The 27,135-nt window shown below is 47.1% G+C and overlaps 1 protein-coding gene and 1 pseudogene across 1 annotated transcript; both read right to left on the reverse strand.

The window, feature by feature from the left end:
* Positions 1–3,811: 3,811 nt before the first annotated feature.
* Positions 3,812–4,330, reverse strand: LOC130878379 (microtubule-associated proteins 1A/1B light chain 3B-like; annotated as a pseudogene).
* Positions 4,331–8,622: 4,292 nt separating this feature from the next.
* Positions 8,623–9,204, reverse strand: LOC130878430 (NEDD8-like). The gene has a single exon (XM_057776398.1). It carries the CDS (start codon positions 9,121–9,123, stop codon positions 8,878–8,880), a length of 246 nt encoding a protein of 81 aa, XP_057632381.1. The 5' UTR covers positions 9,124–9,204; the 3' UTR covers positions 8,623–8,877.
* Between the last annotated feature and the right edge of the window lie 17,931 nt (positions 9,205–27,135).

Genomic DNA, 27,135 nt, shown 5'->3' on the forward strand with positions numbered 1-27,135 from the left:
ACTCAGCACTTCTCACCCCGCCCCCTACCCTAGCCTCTCCCTCCCAGGGGCTGGGCTTCCGCTCCTACCTCCTCCCTACTAGCTTGATTCCTATATGATGAGGCCATTTTTACTGTGGTCTCTTGGCCTTTTGGCCTTGGCCACCTCCATTGATCCACAGCTCCTCCCTTGCTCCTCCTCCCCATCTCTCCTCTCCTGGTCTGGTTTAGTCTGCCAACCATGTTCAGCCTGGACTCTGCCCTCTGCCTGCTTTCTCCTTATATCTACAATAAAAATCTCCACACTTCAGGAGTAGTTATGTTCTCCTCCTTTTATTTAATTTTTCATTCAGCTATATAGACCAGGCTGACCTCAAACTTGGAGATCTGCCTGCTTCTGCCTATGCATCCCAAGTACTGAGATTAAAAGCCTTGCCACCATGCTTAGCAACTAGCCTGATTTTTGAATGAGGGGCTCATTTCTCTTGTCTTTCTATCCTGTCTCACAATGAAGTATAACATCTCTACGGATACATACCCAGGCATAGAGGACATTGCTGTCTAAATCATTGTCTGATTTTTGGACATTGGGGAATGCTGGTGATTGAGCCCAGACTCTTGTAGATCTAGACAAATGTTCCCAGCCGTTATCCTGGTTTTTTGTTTTGAGACAAGGTTTCTCCATAGTTTCGGCACCTGTCCTAGAACTAGCTGGCCTTGAACTCACAGAGATCCACCTGTCTCTGCCTCCTGTGTGCTAGAATTTTAAGATCATGCATTACCACTGCATAATTTTTTTCAGTGAGGGGAATGTTCCCTGTCTGTACTGTCTTTGTTTTGTTTTGCTCTGTTTTTATTTCTCAGCCTAATGCTCCAATTTCCCTTTTAAAAGAGGAATGTGACAAACCAAATCAGGCTTTTTTTTTGTGTGTGTGTGGTTTTTTTTTTTTTTTTTTTTTTTGTGGTTTTTTTCGAGACAGGGTTTCTCTGTGGTTTTGGAGCCTGTCCTGGAACTAGCTCTTGTAGACCAGGCTGGTCTCGAACTCACAGAGATCCGCCTGCCTCTGCCTCCCAAGTGCTGGGATTAAAGGCGTGCGCCACCACCGCCCGGCTCAAATCAGGCTTTAATTTTCATTCAACATTACTGTGACTTTCCCCCCATTGGCTGGTGCCTAATATCACGGTGTTTCAGACTGACAAATTTTAAAAGAACAAAGGGAGGGGCTGGAGAGATGGCTCAGCAGTTAAGAGCATTGCCTGCTCTTCCAAAGGTTCTGAGTTCAATTCCCAGCAACCACATGGTGGCTTACAACCATCTGTAATGAGGTCTGGTGCCCTCTTCTGGCCTGCAGGCATACATACAGACAGAATATTGTATACAAAATAAATAAATAAATATTAAAAAAAAAAAAAGAACAAAGGGAACGCAAGAAGGAAGAAAGGGGTCATAAAGCTCCTGGAATGGGGTGGGAGCTTTGCATACAAATTTTACAAGATAAGGGATGCTAACAGATTTACATACCTTTGCATAAAAGTTTAATAATGTAGGGGAGATTTATGAAATTCTGGTTCTTGGTAGGCTACTTACCTTTGAATTAAAAAAAATAGTAATACCAAAAATAAATAAATAAATAAATAAATAAATAAAAATTAATTAATTAATTAAAAAAAAAAAAGGCCGGGCATTGGTGGCGCACGCCTTTAATCTCAGCACTTGGGAGGCAGAGGCAGGCAGATCTCTGTGAGTTTGAGACCACCCTGGTCTACAAGAGCTAGTTCCAGGACAGGCTCCAAAACCACAGAGAAACCCTGTCTCAAAAAACCAAAAAAAAATAAATAAATAAACAACAAAAAAAATAGTAATACCACCTGTTATGGTAAAACTAAAATGCCACAGGTCCCCAAGTGGTGGCAGTGGGCAGCGGGCACGAGACCACCACGGGCCTCGAAGGTAGTTGGTCCTAGGCAGGGAGCCACACAGCAGATGATAGACAGAAACCTATTAGGCACGCCATGCAGAGAAAGTGGGTATTTGTTTAGTGGGTTATAGAGGGATTAAAGGCGTGCGCCACCACCGCCCGGCCAATGACTTATATTTGTATTTCACTGAAATTTGTTTGATGAGGTTTGTTCTTTTAAACTGACAAAAAGTCTCAGCTGTCAAACTGCATCAGAGATCTTGGAGAAGGATTTTACTTGAGTTAATTGATTAAAAAACGACAGAGAACTTACTTGGTTGGCACCTAGAGCTACTACTCAGGGTCTTCCATGATCACTGAGGGTCGTATTTTTCTTTTGCTGTTTAAAGCAGGGCCTGCCAGGCTCCAGAAGATCCTGTGGGCTAAGAAATCTGTAGGAAGACAAGCCTATCTTGATCTGAGCAGAGATTCTGTCCACTGTCTGGAGATCTTTAGTTCAAATGAAAGGCATAATAAAAAATATCTGTGTTCTCCAATGATCTTAGGTGACCCTACGAAAAGGTCATTCACCCCAAAAGGGGTCTCGGTTCACATGTTGAGAAACTCTGCTCTAAATAATAGTCTAAGTCTTTCCACCCTAACAACAGTCAAACTTAGACAGTTCCTACTCAAATATGCCCCCAATGTATCCAGTACAAAACATAGAAAGACCTATTGGGCCTGAACTGGTTGTGATGTATGTACTGCAAGGGCTTTTAAGTTTTTTTTTAACCCATTACCATTTTAAGCATATTCATAATTGGGCACACATATGATTAAAATCAGGTGCATCATGGAAAGGAACATACTCAGTAGGAACAGCAAAGAAAAGAGAGACACAGACTACAGTCTTTGGCCACCTTACTCCTCCTTCTCTTGAACTCCGTAAGAGGAAGCCCCTTGAGCACACTCACTGACTACACTCATGAGGCCCACCACCAGTCTGGTCAGTACAGTCCTCTTTCAATCTGTGCGATTATTTCTGATCTTGCTTCTTTTGTAGATCTTTGGATGATCTATTTTCGATTCTTTGGATGAGCAGTCAAGAGCCTGGAAACTCCTGCTGGGGAGGAGAGAGGAGCCATTCCATAGTCATCTCTAGGATTCTGCTAGGTGAGAACTTACATTGAGTTCTCAGGCTCAAAGGTAGGATTTGTGCCAACCACCAGCTACAGACAGACAGACGGCCTGTGTGCTCTCAGACAACCTCCTACCCACATGGGTGTCCTCCACCGGGTTAATGTGACATCTATCCATTGTATCAAGAATATACTTGCCAACCAAAAGTGAGAGGCAGAAGCATGTGGATCTCTGGAAGCCTAAGTATAGTCTAGTCTACATAAGTGAGCGTCAGGATAGCACTAAACAACAGAGAGACCCTGTTGCAAAATAAACAAGCAAAAAAAAAAATCTGCCTGTCAAGTCTCACTTCCGAGGTACTGGTGCAGTCAGGGGTGGTGATCTTCCCCAGTCTTGCCTGAGATTCTCTGAGCTGTTCCATTTCTTTTTTCTTTTCTTTTTTTTTTTTTTTGGATGCAAAGTATTTTATTTTTAAACTTCTAAAGTTTGAACACAAGAGAGCCTAGTTGCCGGGCGGTGGTGGCGCACGCCTTTAATCCCAGCACTCGGGAGGCAGAGGCAGGTGGATCTCTGGGAGTTCGAGGCCAGCCTGGTCTACAAGAGCTAGTTCTGGGACAGGCACCAAAGCTACAGAGAAACCCTGTCTCGAAAAACCAAAAAAAAAAAAAAAAAAAAAAAAAAAAAAGAGAAACAAGAGAGCCTAGTTTAGGTGGGTTTCCAAGCTGAATGCGCTTGCATGGAGCTCAGTTTCTGGCTGACAAATTGTTCCTAACACCCTAGCACCCTAGGTGGGCGCCTACGTTCTGATCTGTGAGTGGTGAGTGTACTAGCATCCGCTGGTAACGTCCCTTTTTTCCTTGGTAAGGGCTTAACAAACATTAGGCATAGTTCTGGTCTTACACAGCCAGTGCTGTTCCAAATGTCTCCTGGGAGGCATACACCATGTACAGAAAGCCGTCTTCATCTTTCTCGCTCTCGTACACTTCAGAGATGGGCGTGGACACGCTCACCATGCTGTGCCCGTTCACCAGGAGGAAGAAAGCTTGATTGGCGTTGAGCTGTAAGTGCCTCCTCATTATCTTGATGAGCTCGCTCATGTTCACGTGACCGGGTACAAGGAACTTGGTTTTGTCCAGGACGGGCAGTTGCTTCTCACCCTTATATCGCTCTATTATCACCGGGATCTTGCTGGGGTGCTGCTCCCGGATGAGCCGGACATCTTCCACTCTTTGTTCGAAGCTGCTTGAAGGTCTTCTCGGACGGCATGGCCCGGGGGTCCGGGATCCGAGGCTCAAGCTCCCGCGACGGCCACTTCCCTTGTGTGTTCCATTTCTTTCTGCAGACTCCTCTCTTCCTCTCTCTCTCCTATACTGTTGTTAGAGGAGCATGTGCAGCCCCAAACAGGTGGACTCTGAGGATCAGATACACTGTTTGGACAGGGGCGTGTCTTGCATAGTACATAATCCTCTCTCCCATTGGTTAACTAAAATCAATTTCTGTTCCTCCAGACCAAAGAACTTTGCTTGACATCTTCCTTCTCCAACTGTGATTTAATCATGCACAGAAATAAGAAGCAGCTCTCCCAGCGCCCTGGCTCATTTACACCATTCATGAAAGACCACCGGTGAGCTGCACTAACCCTCTGCTCCCTGCCTTCTGGAGACTGAATCAGCTCGGGATACTCATTGAGTTCATGCTTAAATCTAGTTAGTTTTTACCCCTGGTCCTTCCAACTATGTTTTATATGCAGTAACAAATCACTTCCTGTTTGTATTCAGAAGACATTGTAGAGAGAAAAGACTTGCCACCAAGCTGGGAACTGTCCCCAGTAGTCTGATGGCTCCTGGCCTGCATCACAGTCTATGCCAGCATCAGCTGATCATTTGGAACAAAATGTCCAAATCAAGACTGAGATGAGCTCTCTGGACGTGTGATCTTCTCCGATGCCGTGGTCCAAATCCTAGCTCTGCCTCTAAACAGCTAGGTTGCCTTCCGCGGGGCCTATCCTTTCCATCCTGTTCAATAGAGCTAACAGCCACAATGTTGCTGTCCTGAGATTTCTGCCAGGGTTCTGTGAGCGGTCAGGTCAGAATGCTTTCACAATTCTTCCTCAATTTTCTGAGCCTCATTTTAATCAGCCGTAAAACTGATAGAAGACCCCTGTTTTATTTGCATCACCTGTTGGACAGGAGAGTCCTATTACCTAAGACCTGAATTGCTGTGTGTACAAGGAAATGTGGTATGTCCTTTGGGGCTGTCCCAACTATGCAGGGCTGCTTTGAGACTAGCCCCATAACCCTGATTCCCCAGAAAAGCATGAGAAGCCACCACCACCACCCCGAGACCAAGCCTTGCCCAAAATGTTCTCACACAGACCAAGCAGCGGGAAAAGTAAAAGCTATGGAGTAGGCTGGAGAAACTATTCCATCTATCCAGCCTTCTTGACTGGAAACTGTCCCTATCTAGAAACAATCCTGGTTCCATGAAAACACAGTTTCTGGCGCCTAGGAGGCCCAGTCACAGCAGTGCTGACATTCTGAGCTTTGAACTGCCTCTTGCCTCTGCTGAGTGATGGATAAACCGCTAACTCAGAGTAGCAGAGAACTGCCCAGGCTAGACACTATGCATAGGAAGCAGCTCAGAGCCAGGCCATGAGCTCAGCATCAGCAGGTGATCTGGAAACCTGCAGGGCAGCTCTTCTGCTGCCTTTGCCCTCACTGCCACTGTGCAGTACTAAGGCTGAAGGTGTCCCTGGGCCCTCAGGAAGGAGAGTGGCAAGGTCAGAGCTACTGAAAAGTCAAGATGTAACAATCCAGAAAGAGGACAGAAGACCAGGGCCAGTAGAGTAGGAAAATGCAAACTTAGCCACACACAGAAATATCCCCGTGCACGTCCCTCGTGCACGTGTGTGTGTGTGTGTGTGTGTGTGTGTGTACCCATGCCCGGGTACTAGACTGAAAGTGAGCGGACAAGGTTCTATCTACCACATGGGTGCCAGAGATTAAACTAGAGTCCTTGGGCTTGATGGCTCTTTGTTTGTTTAATCCACTTTTGCCTTTTTGAGACAAGTTCTCACTATGTAAGCCAAGCTGGCCTCAGACTCACAGAGATCTGCTTGCCTCTGCCTCCAGTGCTGCTATTACAGATTCAGGAGCAGCTTATGAAGCACAGGAGATGAAACCCAAGGCACCATGCATGCTGGGAAGCACACTGTAGCCAAGCTACAGCCCCACCTCTCTCCCAATTGTTTTTCTTTTGCCTCTCTCTCAATTCTCAGTTTTTTTCTGTTCTTCCCCCTTCCTTCCCTCTTCATCTCTTCTCTCCAAACGAAATTCGAATTGAAGATCTGGAGTGGTGGCATATACCTGTAACCCTGTCTCTTATGGGGGCGGGGAAAGTGAGTCAGGTGGGAAGGGACAGGAGGAGGCACCTCTAATCCCAGCACCCCAGAAGCTCTCTACATAGGGAGAGTCAGGACAGCCAGAACTAGAGAGACCCTGTCCCCGCCAAAAAATGATGGGGGTGGGTGAGGGAGGTGAAGCAGGGAAAACAGGAATCCGAGTTCAAGGTCATCTTTGGCTATGTACCCCATTTCTTAAAAAAAAAAAAAAAAAGAAATGTAAATTGAAAATATACAGCAATGATCACTAATAATTTTCATAAATGTGCTTGGCTGAGAGGCTCTGATCAGAAACACGACAAGTTGCACCCCCATTCTCTCCATCTGGGCGGCCTCCCACACACATACCAGACAAAGGCAGGACAGGTTAACCAGCTGGCACCTCTCAGCTCCCACCCAGCCCTGCTTTCACATCTCTGTGGTTACCCATTGCACAGATGGGGAAACAGAGCTCTAGCGTGGGACAGAACTGCCTTCTGGCTCATCCGCTGGCCCTGTTCTGCAGGTGTCTCACACCACTGTTTCTTAAGCATCTTTGGTCCCTGAAATATCTGCCCCGCCATTTCCAACCACATATGTGTACGATCACCCTGAGCATACCCTTCTCATGTTTGGGCTGGCCAAGGCCAACAGGGTTGGGGGAGTCAGGAGTCACTGGGGGCCTTTTCTGGATGTTCATCCTGCTTACATGAGTTCTCCAGATGGTGACATCCTGTTTAAGTTGTAATCTGTGGGACAGTTCTTGTTTACTTGTGGTTCTGACTTCTGTGAAGTCCTGGTCGTAGGCAGCAACTCCTGGGTATGTTTGTTGGGTCAAACGCAGCAGTTCCTGAGTGTTTGTGTTTGTTGGGCCAAGAAAGGAGAGACTAGATGCCCCCATGGAGCTGGTCCGTCCATACGTTGTGTCTGGATGTAGGGAGACCGGGGCTACATCTCCTGTCTAGTGAGACATAGAAACTGAGTTCTTTGTGAGATGCCAGGCTGGTGGTAGGTTGGGGAGAGAATGGCGGCTTGCGTTCCTGTGATCCCGTCAGTTGGAGACAGAGCCTACAACCATAGTAAGGAAAGCGAAGCTCATGATGCATTTACGCTCGTGTGTGAACTGAGAGAAAGCCTTTGGCTCTTTCCCAGAAACGGAAGCAGGTCTGCGCATGCGTGGATAGGGGTGGTGGCGCTGAGACGCTCAAACCACGTACTGGAAATGGCTCTACACAGCCTACTCCACAAGGGCCAGGGCAGTATGGAATCCACGGCCTGGGGCTAGATAGGGTTGTATGTACCCATATTCCTAGTGCTTAAGAGGCTGAGGGAGGAGGAGGAGCCTAGCCTACCGTTGTTTGTCAAAACTTCCTAGGATGTCGGGTGGTGGTGGCGCACGCCTTTAATCCCAGCACTCGGGAGGCAGAGGCAGGCGGATCTCTGTGAGTTCGAGGCACGCCTGGTCTACAAGAGCTAGTTCTGGGACGGGCACCAAAGCTACAGAGAAACCCTGTCTCGAAAAACCAAAAAAAAAAAAACAAACCCAAAAAACAAAAAACCACTTCCTAGAAAGATGCAACACACTCATCTACTCACTTCAGATAGGAATCACAACTGACCAAAGTACGGACAATTACAAAATCCAACTCAGCGGACCAATGAGTTTCATCGTGGTGACTGTTGTGTGACAAAACTTTCCCTGGGGAAATGTGGCACACACACCTATCTACTCACTCCAGAAAAGGAACCCACACGAACCAAAGCAGAAATACCACCAAGGTCCAATTTGGAGAACCAGTGAGATTTATTGGGGTTGCTTACTCAAAGACAACTGCATTACCGAGGTCCACTCTGGCATGGTGACAGCTCACAAATCTGGGAACCTGGACAGGTCCATTCTGCCTGGAGACAGCTCAGCAGGCAGGAGAGTGTCCTTTCCAGATGCCTCAGTTGGTCTCTTGCCCCCCCCCTTTTTTTTTAACAGTTTTGTTAGACTGAGAATCTTCACAGCTAAGAGTTGAGTCTGTTAAGTCTTCTTTGCAGCTTGTCTTGTTTCTGAGGGACTTGGCTTTTATTATTTACTCTGGCAGGGAGAAGCCTAGTGAATCTGCTCAGTTACAGGGACTTCGGGAAGGGATCTGAGGTGTTTACCTTTCTATTGAAAGAGCTTCCCTGCAGAACACACTATTTCAGTCTTTTTTTTTTTTTTTTTTTTTTGCCAGGAAATATTTTATTGACAACCAAGGTTATAGCCATTAGAGAGGGAAGCACACAGGACTGCAAACTAAAACCCAACAGCCAGTAATGGTCATTTGGGCCAGGAGCACTGCACCCTGGTGTCCTCACATTCTCCCACCAGTAGACACACAAGACTGGGCATCCAAGGGAGGGGGCAGAAGTTCTGGTGTCCCAGAGCGTGAGAGGATATGTGATGCTTCATTATGAGCGACAGCGCAAGGAGGTAAAATGGAACCGAGGTTCATCACTGCCCAAGACCACCTCCTCCTCTAAGAGCCAACACCAGGTGGAGGACTGAACCACCTAGGATCTTGTAATCAGCTGCTGTCTTCTCATCATTCATTTGTTTGCCACTGTAGATGAGCCTCTGCTGTTGTAGGGGGATGCCCTCTTTCTCTTCCACACGATCCTTGATTCGCTCCACCTTGTCTGTGGGTTCAATGTTGATCTCAATCTCCTTTCCAGTCAGCGTCTTCACTTTAATTAGCATCTTCCTCCCAGGTTGGGGCTGCAGGCGGCTGTAGTGCTGCTTCTCCTGCTGTGGTCACCGCTGCCGCTTCCCAGCACTCCACCACTATTTCAGTCTTGAAGTAAACTGTTGCACAACACCAGTGGAGTAGCAAGAGCCTGTCTGAAAACCAGCAACAGGTGCTAGAGCTTCAGCTCCGCTATTCCTGCAGAAGACCTGAGGATTTCGTCTTCAGTCCCCACGTCTGGCAGTCACAGCCACCCATAACTCTAGCTCCAGAGGTATGACTCCCTTTTCTAGGCTCCAACACCCACATGCCAATAAAAATAAACACATATTTCTTAATTTCAAAAAAATTATTAGACGTATTGATTTTAAGTTATATGTGTGGGTGTTTTGACTCTATGCATGTATATTTAACATATGTATGCTCAGTATCTTTTTGTAGTTGTTGTTTTGAGACAAGGTTTTTCCATGTGGTTGCTGGGAACTGAACACAGGACTTCTGGAAGAACAGCCAGTACTTTTAACCATTGAGCCAGCTCTCCAGCTCCAATATGCTGTGTCTAAAGGATCAGAAGAGGTCATCAAATCCCCTGAACTGGAATTAAGGATGTTTGTGAGAACCCGGGTCCTCTTCAAGAGCAGCAAGTGTTCTTAACTGCTGAGCTATCTCTCCAGCTCCAAATACATCTTTTTTTAAAAAAATTCCCACCACCTGTTTTACAGCAAAAAAGCTTCACTCTCCCCATACTCCTCTGCTTTATAGATGAATCTCCCCCTGTTGTCCTTTGCTGTTCCTGCTGTCCTTCCCTCAGATTCCTGATGCCCAGTCCCCATTCCCTTCAGGCCAACCTTAGGAAACAGATTCACTAAAATAGTCCCCTGGCCTAACCAGCCTCCGTTATCCATGGCAACATGTCATACGCTGACCCTTACATCTAAGGACTAACCAGACCTGACCAGCTTAGTCTCTAAGCTCAGGTATAGTCCAGGTAGCTTAGGGCAATGTGGTAGTGTGAAAGAAAATGGCTCCCATAGGGAGTGGCACTATTAGGTGTTGCTTTGTTGGAGGAAATATGTCACTGTGGGGGTAGGCTCTGAGGTCTTCTATGCTCAAGCTACACATAGTGTGGCACTCAGTTTACTTCCTGTTGCCTGCAGATCAAGATGGAGAACTCTCAGCTTCTCCAGCACCATGTCTGCCTGCATGCCACCTGCCATGAAGATAATGAACTTCATTGCTGAACTGTAAGTTAGCCTCAGTTAAGTGTTTTCCTTTGTAAGAATTGCCATGGTCACAGTGTCTCTTCACAGCAATAGAAACCCTAAGACAGGCAGTGATCCCTAATTAAGACAGACAGTGTCTCTAGAACCAGATCATGGATACTTAGTCAGGATATGGTGAAACCATGGTTAAAAGCCCAGGCAGAAATCCAGCCGCCTATGTGGAGAGTAGTTCCCCTGGGCTTTGTGGAATCGGCCACATCCAACTTCTCACTCTGCCAGTCCTGGCCCCCAGCCATGAGGGATGCAGATCTGACTTCTATTTCTGAGAAACAGAGAGCCAGAACTTCCCCTCAGCTCACCCCACACACCATGTTCTTGAAAACCTGAGTCACAGCCACACAGTCTGAGTCAGTCTGGCTAGGGCTCCAGTTTCCACACCACCCCTACCACACCCTGTACCCAGAGGAAGTCTGCAAACCCCTGTGCACCAGTGACATGGAGGTGTAAACTACCAGCCTTATGGAGTGACCCAAGGATGGTGAAAAGGGAGGGATCCCACTCTCTCACATAGAGTCACAGCGTGACAACCAGGACTGCCAACATTGTCCACCCAGAGGCCACTACAGGGGCTCTGCTCCTTAGCACTCCCATGTCTGTACAGAGTGAGGACATGACTGCTCCAAGGTATGGTTGAGGGGAAGGGTTTTATTGTAGCCAGGAGGGAGAGTACAGCCAGAGGCATCTGAAAGAGTCCAGAGCAGGGAGAGAAAGTAGTAGACCAAACACGACCAGTAGACTGAACTGGACCATGAGAGAGGAGGGGGAGAGCGAGAGGAAAATGAAAGAGAGAGCAGAGAGAGAGGGGCCAAAGAGAGTGCACGGCCAAAAACGGCAGGGCTCTATAGGGATAGGAAGCTGGGAGAAGGGAAGCCCTGAGTTAAAGAAGATTAGGGTAAGGAGCCAAGGGGAGCCACAAGTACCGAGAGAGCCTGGAGTCCTGCAGACACTTAGTGTGCTAACAGGCACCAACCATAGTTAGCCTCTTTTGGACCTGACAATGCCATCATGCTTTGGAGCAACAAAGGAGAAAACAGAGTCATGGGAAAGTGACATCACTCACCTAAGGTCACAAGACAGCCAATAAACTGGAGAGAGAAACCTAGAGACGGTGTTTCCCTTCACAGCCTCCTCATTCCTCAGACCTTGTGCCAAAAATGCTGAGAACTCTGTCGTCAGCTTTGCTTGATCTTCGAATCGGCCCAGAGAGGTGAAGATTAGGATGGACCCAGTTCACACAAGGCTACCCACCTGTGTGAACCGCTCTGAAATCTGACTTCCATGGGTCCCGTCAGGGGTAAGGTTTCTAAGATGGTTACAAAGGGGGACAGTGCCTATCAGGGGATGGGGTTAATCCTCTGGGAGTCATAGAACCTCCCTCAACAGTAGAGGGGAGAGAGAGGAAGGAGAGGGAGAAGAGAAGGGGAGGGGGGATTGTCATACAGTGAGTGAGGCAGCACTCACTTTGCCTCTTCTACCTTAGACCCTGGTCTTCTACCTCTTAGCACTGGTTAAAGCAGTACAAGGCACTGTGACCATGAACTTCCCAGCCCCAGAATTGTAGCTACATCTATGTTCTCAGTGTCCTGCTATACCAATAGGAAGCAGAATATAGAGGCGTGTCACAGGTGTGGGGCACAATCAGAATTCCTTTTCATCTTCCAGCCTGACCCAGAAGGACAGCTCTTAATCCCTCAGAGAAACCACATACTTGGCCTTATCCCTAGCTATGATTTGGGGTGTTCTCTGCCTCAAACCCTGGCTGTGTTAGGGAAGAGAGGTGTTACTTGGAGCACCCTAGATTCTAAGGAGCAGGTCCAGGCCAGGGTACAACCGCAGTGTTCAGGCAAAATCCTGGGCTTGGGTAGCTCCAACAGGCTGGGCTTGGCTCTCTGTGCCAATACACCAGTTAAAGAGACATGTTGGGAATAGGAACAGAAAAAGGGGCCCTTCCTAAGTTCATCTTCAGGGTAGTGACTTGTGTTAAAGCAGAGGAGGAACTGGAAGGGCAAAGGTGTACATAATTAAACAGCCTGCTAACGGTGTGGCCTGGTTGACCATCACAGCTGTGGTCCTGCAAGGTGATCCAGTAAACTGTTAGTCTGTTAGTCTTCCAAGGATGGGACTAACCCAGTTCAGGGTGATCTCCAGGGTAAAGTCTCTCTATCCTAGGTCACTGTCCTCATCCGGAGGACAGTCTGTCCTGAGACACCCTGCTGTTTTTGGAATCCCAAGGGAGCGTCAACTTATGGCAATGACTTATCTCCTGCTTTCAGCCTGGACGTGAAGACAGGTCAGAGAGGCATCCATTAGTGGTGAGCACACCTATGCAGGGTCAAGGGGAAGTCTGAGTTCAAGTAAAGGAGACTGAAGCAAGGATGGAGACCCAGACTTGCCTCCCATGTTTTTGGTACCCTGGGGGCCCAAGTAAGAAGCCAGCATTTCTTAGCAAAAGCAGATTCTGAGGCCTGTTCTGAAGAGCAATTTGGAGACTCGAAACTAAAGACACCCAGCCTCTGACCCCAGTGCTTTACCTGCCAGCTGTGTCAAGGCCTTGACTGACTTCTGCAGTCCCTCAGTGTCTCTGTTTGTAGAGGTCTTTAGGTTGTGGACACCTAGGGAGGGCACACACGCTCCATGCCAACAAGGCTACTGTTCTAGCTGTCCAGGGTGGGCCAACCTCATTTTCTGGGGACTCTATCGAGGGAAGGGAAACTATTAAGCCTCTACGCCTTCCCAGAGAAAGCATGTTCCCTCAGATCAAATCCTGTCCTTGCTCAAAAAGGTTCAGTGGCTACACAACACTGAGAGTCACCCTACCCTCACCTCAAGTTCAAGGTCAGTGCATGTGATCCCACCCACATCTCTAGGGCCACCACCCACCAGTCCTTCCTTGTTTCCACCCCAGGTCTCCGCAGGCCATTCTGTATGCCAAAGGTGAGACCTTATCCTCGCTACCATCCTGCTGGGAAATGCCTGCTAGGTCCTCAAAGTCAAAGAAGTGCCACGTCTCCCCAAAGGAACCAGATTTCAGTGTGAGAAATGCCTGTTTGTTGTACTGTCAAAGGTGCCTAGCCCACTAAGGGCCAACACGCCATCAATGTCCCCACCCGGTAAAACTTTTATAGAAATCTTTTAGTCTGGGCTGGAGAGATGGCTCAGTGGTTAAGAGCATCACCTGCTCTTCCAAAGGTCCTGAGTTCAATTCCCGGCAACCACATGGTGGCTCACAGCCATCTGTAATGAGGTCTGGTGCCCTCTTCTGGACTGCAGACATACACACAGAATATTGTATACATAATAAATAAATATTAAAATATATATATATATAAAAAAAAAAAAAAAAGAAATCTTTTAGTCTCCCCCACCTGGTAAAATTTTTGTTGAAGTAAAGGCCCTTCTGCATTCCTGAAACTTGATGGTCTGTAGCAAAGACCCTTTCCCCCTTTCCTTCATTTCCTTTGCGCTGGCTCTTTTTAAACTAGCCAGTCCTCAAAGACTGTGAGGTAGGACCCTCCCCCTCCGCTGATAAAAAGATATAGTCACCACCTTCATTAGCAACAAACAAACAACAACAAAACAAAACAACAAAAACAAGTGCTCCTCTTCTCCTTGTGCTTGCTGTCACTGCTGGAATTCTGGTCCTCCCTTTTACACAGAAAGAAGTTTCCTGGCCAAGCTACTTTGTTTATGCGTTCCTTTATGAACACCAAGATTCTTCTTTGTTTCTGCCACCAGGTGCTCTGACCCCACATCGACCACACTGGGTGGCAAGTTCCTGCCCCTCCTGCCTCCTCCACCAGCAAAGCTGTCTGCGGGCTAAAGCAGCCTAGGACTTCTGCTCCCAGGGCCTCCCAGGGCCAGGCTCAGGGCAGCAGCCCAGCCAGCAGAGGCCTGGCTGAATGGATGGCAGTCTTCACTGGGTGCCCTTGGGAGCCTGCCTTAGAACAATGGCCTCAGGGCCAACCCCTGGATATGATCTCAGAAAGAACTCAGATGGGACAGAAAAGGGGAGGTGTCCGCAACGGAGCATGCAGGATAGTCTTGAACAAACTGCAGGCAACTGGTACTCAGCTTTGTGAGGGCATCAGAATGATGGCGGCCTGAGCTAAAGGTCACTCTTTGATGTGGGAGCCCTGAGGAAAGCATGGTCAAATTCTGGAGCAGGGGACTCCAGCCAGCTTCTTAATAAAGCCCCCATCTCCTGGCTGGAAGTCTTTGGGTCAATGTACCTGGATAAGTGAACTTCTCATGGTGAATGAATGAATGAAGAAAACACCGAGTGTTACTGCCCAATCCAGGCATCTCCAAGCATTGGGCAGACCCAGTCCCACTAACTGTGTGACCCTGGAGCAGTCACCGTCCCTCTCTGAACCATATTTCGTCCTCAATAAAGCAGAATGCCAGTCCTACCCTCACAGGAGACGAAGGGCGGGATCTCCGCAAAGAGAAGGGTGTCACTGGGGCTCTCAGCCCCAGACTACCCACAGGAAGCAGCACACGGGCTAGTGAGCACTATGTGGGTGCAGAAGCCACAGAAGGCAGGCTCAGCGCCCAGATTAGAACCACAGGAGCCCTACAGAAACCACATCAGGGCTACCACAGCCCCACCCGCCCACAGGGACTTCCGCTGCTGCCTCTCCCAGGCAAAGCGCTCCACAGACCGTCTTGCGGGCATGCCGGGGCTGCCATGGATCAACAACTATACATATGGCAGCCTCCCTCCCTTCAAGCCCTGGTACCTGCTGCTCCACCATCTCCTTCCTGCCCTTCCCTCTCTGCTTGAGCAACACCTCTGCAATTGTTTTAGTTGCTCTTAGGGAAGGGAAGCCCTGACCCTTCCCTCACGCCTGGCCCTCTTTCCTGGTAACCTAATCCTATGACCGCCTCCTGTTAACTCCACTGCAAAATCCACAGAGACCCGTCTGCCTCTGCCCCCTAAATGCTGGGATTAAGGTGTGCGCCACTACGTCTAGCTTTTCTACTGGTATGTTTTCTGTGAATGTGCGAGCGTCTGTTTATGCACCGCATGTATGCAGGTGCCTCGGGAGGCTAGAAGTACACTGGATCCCATGACACTGGAGCTGCGGGCTGTTGTAAGCCACCCAATGCTGGTGTACTCCTAACTGCTGAGCCATCTCTTCGGTCCCTTGGAGGACATTCTTTGTACATGCATGGGTTCATTAATATAGACAATTTTCTATCGCTTCTTCTTATTGTTTAGTATTTATTTTTGCAGGGCTGAGGAACATGTGCAGGGGTCTACACACACTAAGCAAGCACTCTGCCACTTAGCTGCACCGCCAGCGTTCCTGTTTCTACTGAATTAAGATCATGCCTTATACATTACCCCGTGCTTGCCCCCCATCCCAATTAGAACACCTGACCAAATGTCTTGAGATTATTCTTTATCTGTACACAGATACTGTTCCTTTGCCTGTCTGTGGAGGTCACTGTAGTCAGGCTGTTCCCAGCGCATAGGCCTCTAATGGAGAACCTTGCAGAGTGTAATTAGTGAATATGAACCAAGCTCTGCGAGACAAATTCAGGATTTCGTTTGTGTACCATTCCTTATGCTCCACGCCTCAGAGCTAGTTGAGTGCTATGGAGTGTGCCTCCCAAGTCTTTGTTGTTGTTGCTGCTGCTGGTCCTGTTTACCATATCTCTATATCTATCATCTGTCTGTCTATCTATCTATCTATCTATCTATCTATCTATCTATCTATCTATCATCTATCTGTCGTTGAGTTTTGCCTACACGTGGGTGCCTGGTTCTGGAAGACACCAGAAGAAGGCATTGAATCTCTTCAGACTTGAGTTACAAAAGGTAATGAGCCACCTTGTGGGTGCTGGAAATGAAACTCTGGGTCCTCTGGAAGAGCAGTCAGTGGTCTTAACCCCTGCTAATCCCTTTGCTGCCCATTTATTTTAACCTCCAAGAATCTTCCCCTGGCCTCTTGTACTAGAAGACCCCTTAGGTCTCTCTTTTTGGCCTTTTGAATTTTTTAAAAAATTATTTTATGTGTATGTATGGGTGTTGGAGAGCATGCTTGCCTGTGCACCACATGCATGTAGTGTCCACAGTGGCCAGAAGAGGGCATCAGATTATCTGAAGCTACAGATGGTTGTTAGCTGCCATGGCCATGTAGGTGTTAGGGATCAAACCCAGGTCCTCTGGAAGAGCGGTCAGTGCTCTTAACTGCTGAGCCATCTCTGCAGCCCCATCCTTCGGGACTTTTCAGAGCACTGATTATCTTGGCCATGACTGGCCAGGTATGGATCTCCCTTCTCTGTTAAAGTCACGTTTCTCCTAAGCAGGGACCGTATCTACAGTCTATTAGGGCCCAGCACATGCTGAGAATTTGATTTTTTTTCCTTTCTTTTTCCTTTGTGTTGTTGCTTTGAGGTACTAGGGCAGAACCAGGGCCTTTATGCAAGGAGAGCACCTGCTCCACCACCGAGCCATGCCCAGTCCCATTCTCCTTGCCAATTCATTTACTTTTAAATTCATTGAGTCATCTGTCCATCTGTTAATTCATGTCCTCATTCATTCGCCTAACGGTGATGCAGAATGAATGGATGCTCCTATGACAATGGCAGCTGAGGCAAGGTGCTGGGGATGGAACAGCCAGGGAGGTGGTCTGCTGGGGAAGAGGAAAGTGGAGATGTGCATGCTAGGACACATCAGTGTGAAGGGGCCTGCGGGACAAAGCCTACGTGGTCCTCCTGCTCCCAGCACATGAGCAGCTGGCTCATCTTCCTCTATCCTGGCCGTTAAGAGATTCAAAGCTCAGCTTGGTAGGCAGCATGTACAACTGTTCCCAGCCAATGATTCTGTGGCTGCCAGTGTTGTGTGGCTTAAAATCTTTGGCCCTCATACTCTCTGGCTGGTGCAGGAGAATTGTCTGTATTCTGTCAATCATGTTTTAAATAAACGCTGATTGGCCAGGCAGGAAGTATAGGTAGGTCAACCAGACAGGAAGTAGAGGCGGGGTGATGAGAACAGGAGTATTCTCTTACCTTCCTTTAGTATATATCTGAGGTAAGTCACCTGTTTCCTGCAGATCTGGGCCTTCTTTGCTGATACCTATAGCCTAATGTTCCCAGAACTGTTAAAAGGTCTTTGGTTCCACTCAGGCATTCTTCTGCTGACCTGGTGGCTATTAATGTCATCTACATATTATAAAAGGGAGACATGAGGGTGTAGAGATCAGTACTCACTCAAACTCTCATGAAGAGCTTCATCAAATATGGTGGGAGAGTTCTTGAATCCTTGTGTCAGCCTTGTCCAGGTCAGCTGTCCACTTACTCCAATGTCCAGATCATGCCATTCAAAGGCAAAATACCCCGGGGCAAGCAGGAGACTAAAGAAAGCATCTTTTAAATCAAGAACTGTATACTACCCCTTTTCGGGTAGGGGAGCATGCTCAGCAAGGTATAAGGGTTAGGGTGGGATGGATATCCATTACCCTTTTGTTGACTTCTCTGAGGTCCTAAACAGGCCAATAATCGTTGGTGTGTGGTTTCTTAACCGGCAGGAGGGGCATGTTCCATGCAGACTGAATGGGCCGCAAAATCCCCTCTCGTAGAAGCCATCTTATGTGGGGAGTAACTCCCTTTTTGGCCTCCAGAGTCACGGGGTACTGGAGAACTTTCACAGGATCTACATTAGCCTTCAATTCCACATATACTGGAGGCCGAAGTTTGGCCAACCCCATTCGCCCTGGCTCTGGGCTGGGGGTAGATTTCTGTTTGTGGAGGCGGTACTCCTCCTCCAAAAGCACTGTTAAAAACACTCCAATGGTCTTTCCATCTGGGTGTTTGATGTGGGCGCCTGCATTGGTAAAATAGATCTGTGCTCTCATTTTGGTGAGCAGGTCATGCCCCACCAAGGGATATGAACGTTCAGGAAGGACTAAGAGTGAGTGGTTTACCCATCCCACTCCCAAGTCCACTGTTCTTCAGGTAGTCCATTTATAGGGTTTGGTGTCTGTCACACCTTGCACCCAGGTCTGTTTCCCCGACAGGGGTCCCTCGGGTGTCAAAAGTACTGAACTTTCTGCCCCTGTGTCCACCATGAATTGGATAGGTTTCCTTTCCACTCTTAGGGTTACCCTAGGCTTGGGGAGGAGGGCTGAGCCCCGTCTCCCCTAATCACTGTCTTCTTCCAAGACAGCAAGGATGGGAGTTGACTTTTTTCCCAATCCTGTCGATGCTTCTCCTTTGTTTCTTATTTTGGGGCACTCTTTGGCCCAATGTCCTTCTTCCTTACAATACCTGCACTGATTCTTTCCTAACTTAGACCGGAATCTTGGCCTCCCTCCTATCCTCCCGCCTCGGCGGCGAGGAGTACTTTTTCCATTTGAGCTCGCTGCCTATCCAATATTTTGGTTAGGTTCCTCTCTTGTCTTTTGTCTCTCTTCTCCTCCCTTTCTCGATGTTCTCTTTCCCTTCTCTCTTCTTTCTGGTCCTCTGTTTCTCTCTTATTGTGAACCTTTTCCGCCACTGCTACTAAGTCTCTTAGGCCCCTCTCTCCTAGTCTTTTTTTTGTTTTGTTTTTTGTTTTTTGTTTTTTTTTGGTTTTTTGAGACAGGGTTCCTCTGTGGCTTTGGAGCCTGTCCTGGAACTAGCTCTGTAGACCAGGCTGGTCTTGAACTCACAGAGATCCGCCTGCCTCTGCCTCCCGAGTGCTGGGATTAAAGGTGTGCGCCACCATCGCCCAGCTCTCCTAGTTTTTCTAAAGACTGTAATTTTTTCTTACTATTTGGTGCTGCTTGATTGACATAGGCTAAGATAATGGCCTGCTGTGCTTCCCCAGATGCCGGGTCATAGGGCAAGTATTATTTGAAAGCCCCCATCAACCTTTCCAGGAACATAGCTGGGCTCTCATCCCTTCCCTGCTTCTTTTTCATTGTAGACCTGCATATGAGTGGTTACTAATAACCATACAACAGAGTTAACATTAGGCTGTCTTAAAATCTCCCCCACTCAGGAAATTGGCATATTACTTTTCAATTTAGTCTCAGGCTAATTCTTAGGACAGGAGCAGAAGACAGCCACATTCTTTGCCCAAATATCACAAGGACGGTCTCTAGCCAGTTTGCTGATAGTGTTCCCCTCTGAAGCTCTTTGAACTCCACAGTTCATGTTGCTCTTAGCAGTTTTCCAAGTTCCTAGTAGGATGGTCCATTAAACCCTGCTTATAACATTCAACCACATTCGAGTCTAAAGTTCCAAATCCTTCCACATCCTCAAAAAAACCTCATGGGCAGGTCTAACATAGCAATAAGCCACTTCCTAGTCCCAACTTCCACCTTACTTTTTTCTTTGTCTTTCTTTTCTTTTCTCTCTCTCTTTTTTTTTTGTTGTTGTTGTTCTTGTATTTTGTTTTGTTGTTTTGTTTTGTTTTTTGTTTTGTTTTTCGAGACCAGGTTTCTCTGTAGCTTTGGTGCCTGTGTTGGAACTCCCTCTGTAGACCAGGCTGGCTTCGAACTCACAGAGATCCACCTATCTCTGTCTCCCAAGTTCTGGAAACAAAGGCATGTGCCACCACTGCTCAGCCCATCTTATCTTTCTATTGTGGCAAAACACCTTGCTCAAGACAACATAAAAAGAAAATATTTGCCAGGCAATATGAGTGCATGCCTTTACTCCTAGCACTCAGGAGGCAAAGGCAGGTAGATCTCTGAGTTTGAGGCCAGCCTTGTCTACAGAAAGAGTTCCAGGATAGCCAGGCCAGGGCTATATAGAGAAACCCTGCCTCAAAAAACAAAACACAAAAACAAACCAAAGAAAAGAAAAAAGAGAAAACATTTAATTGGGATTACAGTTTCAAAGGGTTTAGAGTCCATGGTGGGCTTTGGTCGGCAAAGGCATGATGGCAGGAACAGCTGAGATCGTACATTTTGATCCACAAGCATGAGGAGGGAGCACTAACTGGGACTGAAACCTCAAAGTCCACCCCCAGTGACGTACCTTCTCCATCAAGACTCCACCTCCTTGTGAGGGTTTTCCCAGCACAAGGTCATCTTGGCAGTCAGGAGCCAAGGAATACCACAAAGTCACATCACAGAACAAACCTCACAAGAGAGATTTATTGGAGAGAACAGAATGGCAGCTACCTCTGAATGGGAAGAGACAGCAGAGGGGCGGGTGGAGGGAAGGGCTTTTATAGGTTTTTTGGAGCATGTGCAGTGAGCTAGTGGAAAATTCCTGCATGGTTGGGGGTTGGAATTATTGATTGGCTAATAACACTGAGTCACAGAAAGGGGATTTCCAAGTTGTAGGAGATCCAGGTCAAGCTTGGGACAGGGTGTTTTCCCTTTGACCCTGGTTTTGGGCTTGGGGTCAAGTCCAGGGCAGGCTGTTCTTTCCCTGGGGCCTTTTTCTGCACTTCTAATCCTATCCTAACAGTGCCACCAACTGGGGATGAAGTATTCAAGTCTATGCGTCAATGGAAGCCATCCTCATTCAAACCATCATAGCTTGTCTTAAAAAACAGAAGGGAAGGGGCTGGAGAGATGGCTCAGAAGTTAAGAGCACTGCCTGTTCTTCCAAAGGTCCTGAGTTCAATTCCCAGCAACCACATGGTGGCTCACAACCATCTGAAATGAGATCTGATGCCCTCTTCTGGCTGCAGACACACAGACAGAATATTGTATACATAATAAATAAATGAATATTTAAAAAAAAAACAAAAAAAAAACAGAAGGGAAGGAAACAGAGCAAAGGAAAAAGAAAAAAAAAGAGTAAAACTCAAGGTTACAATAAGCATGGTTTCAAGACCTAAGAGCTCAAGAGTGCAGCCATGGTCAGACATGCCTGTAATACTAGCACTTAAGAGGACAAGGACCAAGCAGAAGGATTGTTATGTGTCTGAGGCCAGTCTGGACTACACAGTACGTTCTAGACCAGGCAAGATGCTGGCTAAAAAATAAGGAAAAACCAAAAGAGCTCAAATGATATGGAGTTTGCATCCAACACGGCTACCATGTTGCTATGAAACAGGACCCACCCTCCCGGAAAAAAAAAAAAAAAAACTTACAAGTTATTAATTCTCTCTGTAGGGCAACTGAGAGTCACTGGCTTGGCTGGTGTGACTGGGTACCTCTATTTCAGGAGGGCTTCAACACAGACCGCATGGAGGGGTGTGGATGTCCCATGTATCTTACTCTAAGGCCTGGATAAAGGGCTGATGGCTGGGCAGAGGGACATCCTTCTGGGCACCTGCCAAGTCAGCATACTGGAGCCTGTAGCTTTATTACAGCTGTTACCATTCATTGACCAAAGTCAGTTGGATGGCTAAGGGCGGCACAGAGTAGTGCACTATGGAAAATGGGAAGATGTATTCACAGCACTCCATATTATGCACACCATCCAGTGAATGCCTACTTGCGTTTTTTTATTTAAGCTTTATTTATTATGTATTCAGTGTTCTGTCTGCATGTATCCCCGTAGGCCAGAAGAGAGCGCCAGATCTCACTTACAGATGGTTGTGAGCCACCATGTGGCCGCCGGGAATTGAACTCAGGACCTCTGGAAGTGCTCTTAACCTCTGAGCCATCTCTCCGGCCCCCTACTTGCCTTTCTTATAAGGGCACCCTAGGGTCCAGGGAGAAGTGGCTCAGTGATCAGCATCTGCCTGATCTCTCAGCCTTTTCCAAAACTCAGGCCATCTTACCAGTGACCTACTGATGTCCTTAGGGCTTTTGTTGTGTGACAAAAACTTTTCCTGAGAAGATGAAACACACACATCTACTCACCCCATACAGAGAATATGTAGCAGCCAAAGTTTGGATACCACCAAAGTCTGATTTGGGGAAACAACTGAGAGAGCTGGGGAGCCAGACCAGAGCCATGACAGGCTTCTAGTAGCCTCTGCCAGCGACCGGGCCTTAGTTTGAGTTTACTGGAACCACCTGGAGCTGTGCAAGCTGTTCCTGGGAAAGCCTGGGCAACCAATCAACCAATCAGAGGGCGCCCTACAACCTCGTGCAAGCTTAAGAGCTAAACATAGCTCCTTCCACCCTTAGTTGAAAAGCCCCGCCGGGCGGTGGTGGTGCACGCCTTTAATCCCAGCACTTGGGAGGCAGAGGCAGGCGGATCTCTGTGAGTTCGACACCAGCCTGGTCTACAGAGCTAGTTCCAGGACAGGCTCCAAAACCACAGAGAAACCCTGTCAAGCCCCTAACCAACCAATCCTAGAGCAGCCCATAAATGGTTTGTTTAAAGTCACCAATCAGTCCCCAGACTAATCTCTCCTCCCTGGAATTCCCCTAACCCGGTTTAAAAGGAGCTTGTGGGCTTTTCTTGGGGTTGCCATCTGCCACCCCAACATGTTGACAGTTATTTTAATATTAATAAAGCACTCTTGTTTATTGTATACATGACTGTTGATCTTTTCTTGGGGGCTTCTCTAGGACCCTAACACAGTGAGGGTTTTTATTTGTTTGATTTTCAAGACAGGGTTTCTTTGTGTAGCCCTGGCCACCCTGGAACTCACTTTGTAGACCAGAGTGGCCTCAAACTCAGAGATCCGCCTGCCTCTGCCTCCTGAGTGCTGGGATTAAAGGCCTGTACCACCACTGCCCAGAGGAACCAATCAGTTTTATTGGGGTTACTTACAGGAATACGGGTGAAGAGTTACTTCCAGAAGCAGAAATAAATCAAAGACAGCTTCACTGCCAAGGCCAACTCTTGCCAGTGACAACTCACAGCCTGTAGGTAGCTCAACCAGCTGAAAAGAGTCTTTTCCAAGGAACCGTGGTCTATACCTCTTTCAGCCGATCTGGTCTGGATCTTAGCCCAGCTTTGCTCCCGAGGAGAACTCTCAAGTGTTTACTGCCACTCTGGCAAGGAGGGGAGGTTTAAAGAATCCGATCAGTTTCAGGAACTTCCCAAAGCATTTGAGTAGTTCGTCTTCCAACTTAAAGAGCTTCCCGGCAGGATGGAATGTTTCAATCTTAGAGAAAACTTTTACACACTACTTTGGCCTCTGATAGACCTGGGCTCTTGCCCTGCTCCCTGTGGCAAGCACTGGCCTTTCTCTGAGCCTCAGTTTCCCTTATTATAGACTGAGACTCATAAGAACATCAACTTTAGACCAAGAAAAGGTCTGGTAGTGTTGGCCTATGATGACCTCCAGTTTGGGTGTGATAGTGAGTACCAGTTTGACTAGACAGAGATACTTAAGAAATTAGCACATTTGTTCACGGGCCTGTGAAGGCATTTGTAGATGTGAAGACTCTGGCTATCTATTGATGGATTTTTTTTAAATAGACCTCATAGGAGAAAGTAGAACAATGAAAGTGTGCTGTGTTTGGAGGAGGGATGTCTTCGGGTTCATGTCTTAGGGCCCCTCAACCTGTCTGCCATTGGATGAATAGCCCTGTTATACCACACTCTCTGCCCTAAAACTGTAGCTAAAATAAACCTCTTCTCCTTAAAAAAAAAAAAAAAAATTGGCAGGGTGGGGCTGGAGAGATGGTTCAGAGGCTAAGAGCACTCACTGCTGTTCTTCCAGATGACATGGTTTTGAATCCCAGTACTCACATGTGTAGGTGGAGTTTTCCTGTCCCTGCAGCTGCTTTTGAATTACCACACAGAAACTTAGTATTATTTATAAATGTTTGGCCATTAGCTCAGGCTTATTACTAACTAGCTGGTGCATTTAAATTAACCCATTTTTATTAATCTAAGTTTTGCTACATGATTCATGGCTTTACCTGTCCTCTAGGGTATCTTGTTCCCCTGACAGGCTGGCTGGCATCCCCCCTGACTCCATCCTTCTTTCCCCAGCACCCTCAGTCTGATCACCCCACCCCAGCATCCTCAGTCTGATCACCCCACCCCAGCATCCTCAGTCTGATCACCCCACCCCAGCATCCTCAGTCTGATCACCCCACCCCAGCATCCTCAGTCTGATCACCCCACCCCAGCATCCTCAGTCTGATCACCCCCACCCCAGCATCCTCAGTCTGATCACCCCCACCCCAGCATCCTCGGTCTGATCACCCCACCCCAGCATCCTCAGTCTGATCACCCCCACCCCAGCATCCTCGGTCTGATCACCCCACCCCAGCATCCTCAGTCTGATCACCCCCACCCCAGCATCCTCAGTCTGATCACCCCACCCCAGCATCCTCGGTCTGATCACCCCACCCCAGCATCCTCAGTCTGATCACCCCACCTAGACTTTTTGCCTGGCTATCAGCCAATCAGTGTTTTATTAACAATGAGCATATTCAGGAGGCAGAGGCAGGCGGGTCTCTGTGAGTTCGAGATCAGCCTGGTCTACAAGAGCTAGTTCCAGGACAGGCTCCAAAAACCACAGAGAAACCTTGTCTCGAAAAACCAAAAAAAAAAAAAAAAAAAAAAACCAACAATGAGCATATTCACAGTATTCCCCCCTTTTGTCTTAACTAAAAAGGAAAGTTTTTAACTCAAATATAGTAAGATTATAGATGACAAAACAGCTATTAAGTAAGAATTACAGTTACAGTACTTAGTCCATTTGTATTTGGCAAAGTTAGAAAATAAATGCTGTGGGTTATGCCTGTGTCCTCCCTTCTACAGTCCCCCAAATCTCTGTAGTCAGCTAGTTTCTAGTTCTGCCCTCTGACTTGAAGCAAACTTTGTCATAAAACAATCAAAACATCACACAACATGAATGGGGCCTCACAACCTTCTCTAACTCCAGTCCCACAGGATGCCATACCTGGAATATACATGATGCACAAATATACATGCAGACAAATACTCATACACATAAAGTAAGACTAACGAGAAAAAAATGACAGGTCTCATTATATGGTCCTGGCTGGTCTGGGACTTGCTATGACGTGTAGCTTTGAATTCGCAGAGATACCCCTGCCTCTGCCCCCATAATTTATTAATTATGTGTACAGCGTTCTGTCTGCATGTGTGCTGCAGGCCAGAAGAGGGCGCCAGATCTCATTACAGATGGTTGCGAGCCACCATGTGGTTGCTGGGAATTGAACTCAGGACCTCTGGAAGAGCAGCCATTGCTCTTAACCTCTGAGCCATCTCTCCAGCCCCATAGTGAACAATTCTAAAGAGACATCCCAAACATAAGTTTAACTCTATGTCTTCTCCCTCTGAGGAAGTGGGAGACTTTGGATCAGATTTGGGGAAGGAGGAGAGCAGACAGACACAGAATATGTGTCAGTCCAGTACTGCCTCAGACCATGTGGTCCCAGGTCTTCCCTTACTAATGAGATAAAAGTGCCACACAAAGCTACTAAGGTTTTAAACTGGAGTTAAATATTTTAACAATTTAATTTTTTTTTGTTTTGTTTTGTTTTCTGAGACAGGGTTTCTCTGTAGCTTTGGAGCCTGTCCTGGAACTCCCTTTGTAGACCAGGGTGGCCTCGAACTCACAGAGATCTGCCTGCCTCTGCCTCCCGAGTGCTGGGATTAAAGGCGTGCGCCACCACCGCCTGGCAACAATTTAATTTTTTTTTGTTTTATGAGACAGAGTTTCTCTACTTAACAGCCCTAGCTGTCCTGGAACAAGCTCTTGTAGACCAGGTTGGCCTCGAACTCACAGAGATCTCTCTGCCTCTGCCTCCCAAGTGCTGGGATTAAAGGCGTGTGCCACCACCGCCCAACAAATTGGTTTCTAAGGAACTTAAAAATCCAGCCAACACAGGATTTAAACTTTCAGGTTATTTACTTTTAATAGTAATACATTAACATTTAAAATTCTGAAAAATATTATAAAAGATTATATTCTGAAAAATCTCCTATCATATTGCCTAGTTTCCTTCTAGGCAAAGTCAGTCTCATGTGTTTCTTAGGTCATCATCTAACAATATTCTGTGGGAAAAAACAGATGTGTGCATATATATTCATATCGTTGCCCCAGCTGCTTATAATACACATACACTGTCATATCTTTTCATAACAGCATCTTGGAAGTGGCTTTAAATGGAGAGATTTCATTAAAAACTGCTTATCTTGAGCTGGGCAGTGGTGGTCACACCTTTAATTCCAGAACTTGGGAGGCAGAGACAGGCAGATCTCTGTAAGCTGAGACCAGTCTGGTCTACAGATTGAGTTCCAAGGACTACACAGAGAAACCTGTCTGGAGAAACAAAAACCAAAATAAAATAAAAAAGCAATTGCTTGTCTTTACTTACATTTTGCACACAGCAGAAAATGGAAATGTCTGAAATCCTGCACATAGTGAACTAATTGGAGAATGTTGCCTTGGTAAGCTTAGATTGGTTAGTGGCATTTCCAATTCTCCTGAAATGTATGAAAATTAAAGTTATATAATACTGTATAAAATAAAATTTAGAACTCTTGTAAATAAAAAAAATCCAGCCAACATAGAGGATCACAAATCAACCTGACCCCCATCCAAGCTATGCTCTCAGAGTAACAGCACCACCTACGGGAGGTTGGCACACCTCCCCATCCCTTTGTTCCCACCAAGAGTTTGTTCTGAGGAGCCCAGGGTAGACCTTCAACAAGCTTCAGATGACATGACAGCTGCTCCCCATTTCAACCATGATAAGACAGACATATGGACTCTCTACCTCCTCAGTTTGAGACTATGGAATTCCTTCCTCTGTTTCTTGACTTTCCTATTCCTGCATATGCAAGAGTAATTTCTTTTGTTAGAGTCACGCTAATCTAGTATGAATGCTTGTTTGAAAAACATGGGGGGGAGGGGCTGGAGAGATGGCTCAGTGGTTAAGAGCACTGGCTGTTCTTCCAGAG

The sequence above is a fragment of the Chionomys nivalis genome, chromosome 7 (genome assembly GCF_950005125.1).
Source record: "Chionomys nivalis chromosome 7, mChiNiv1.1, whole genome shotgun sequence".
NCBI lineage: Eukaryota > Metazoa > Chordata > Mammalia > Rodentia > Cricetidae > Chionomys > Chionomys nivalis.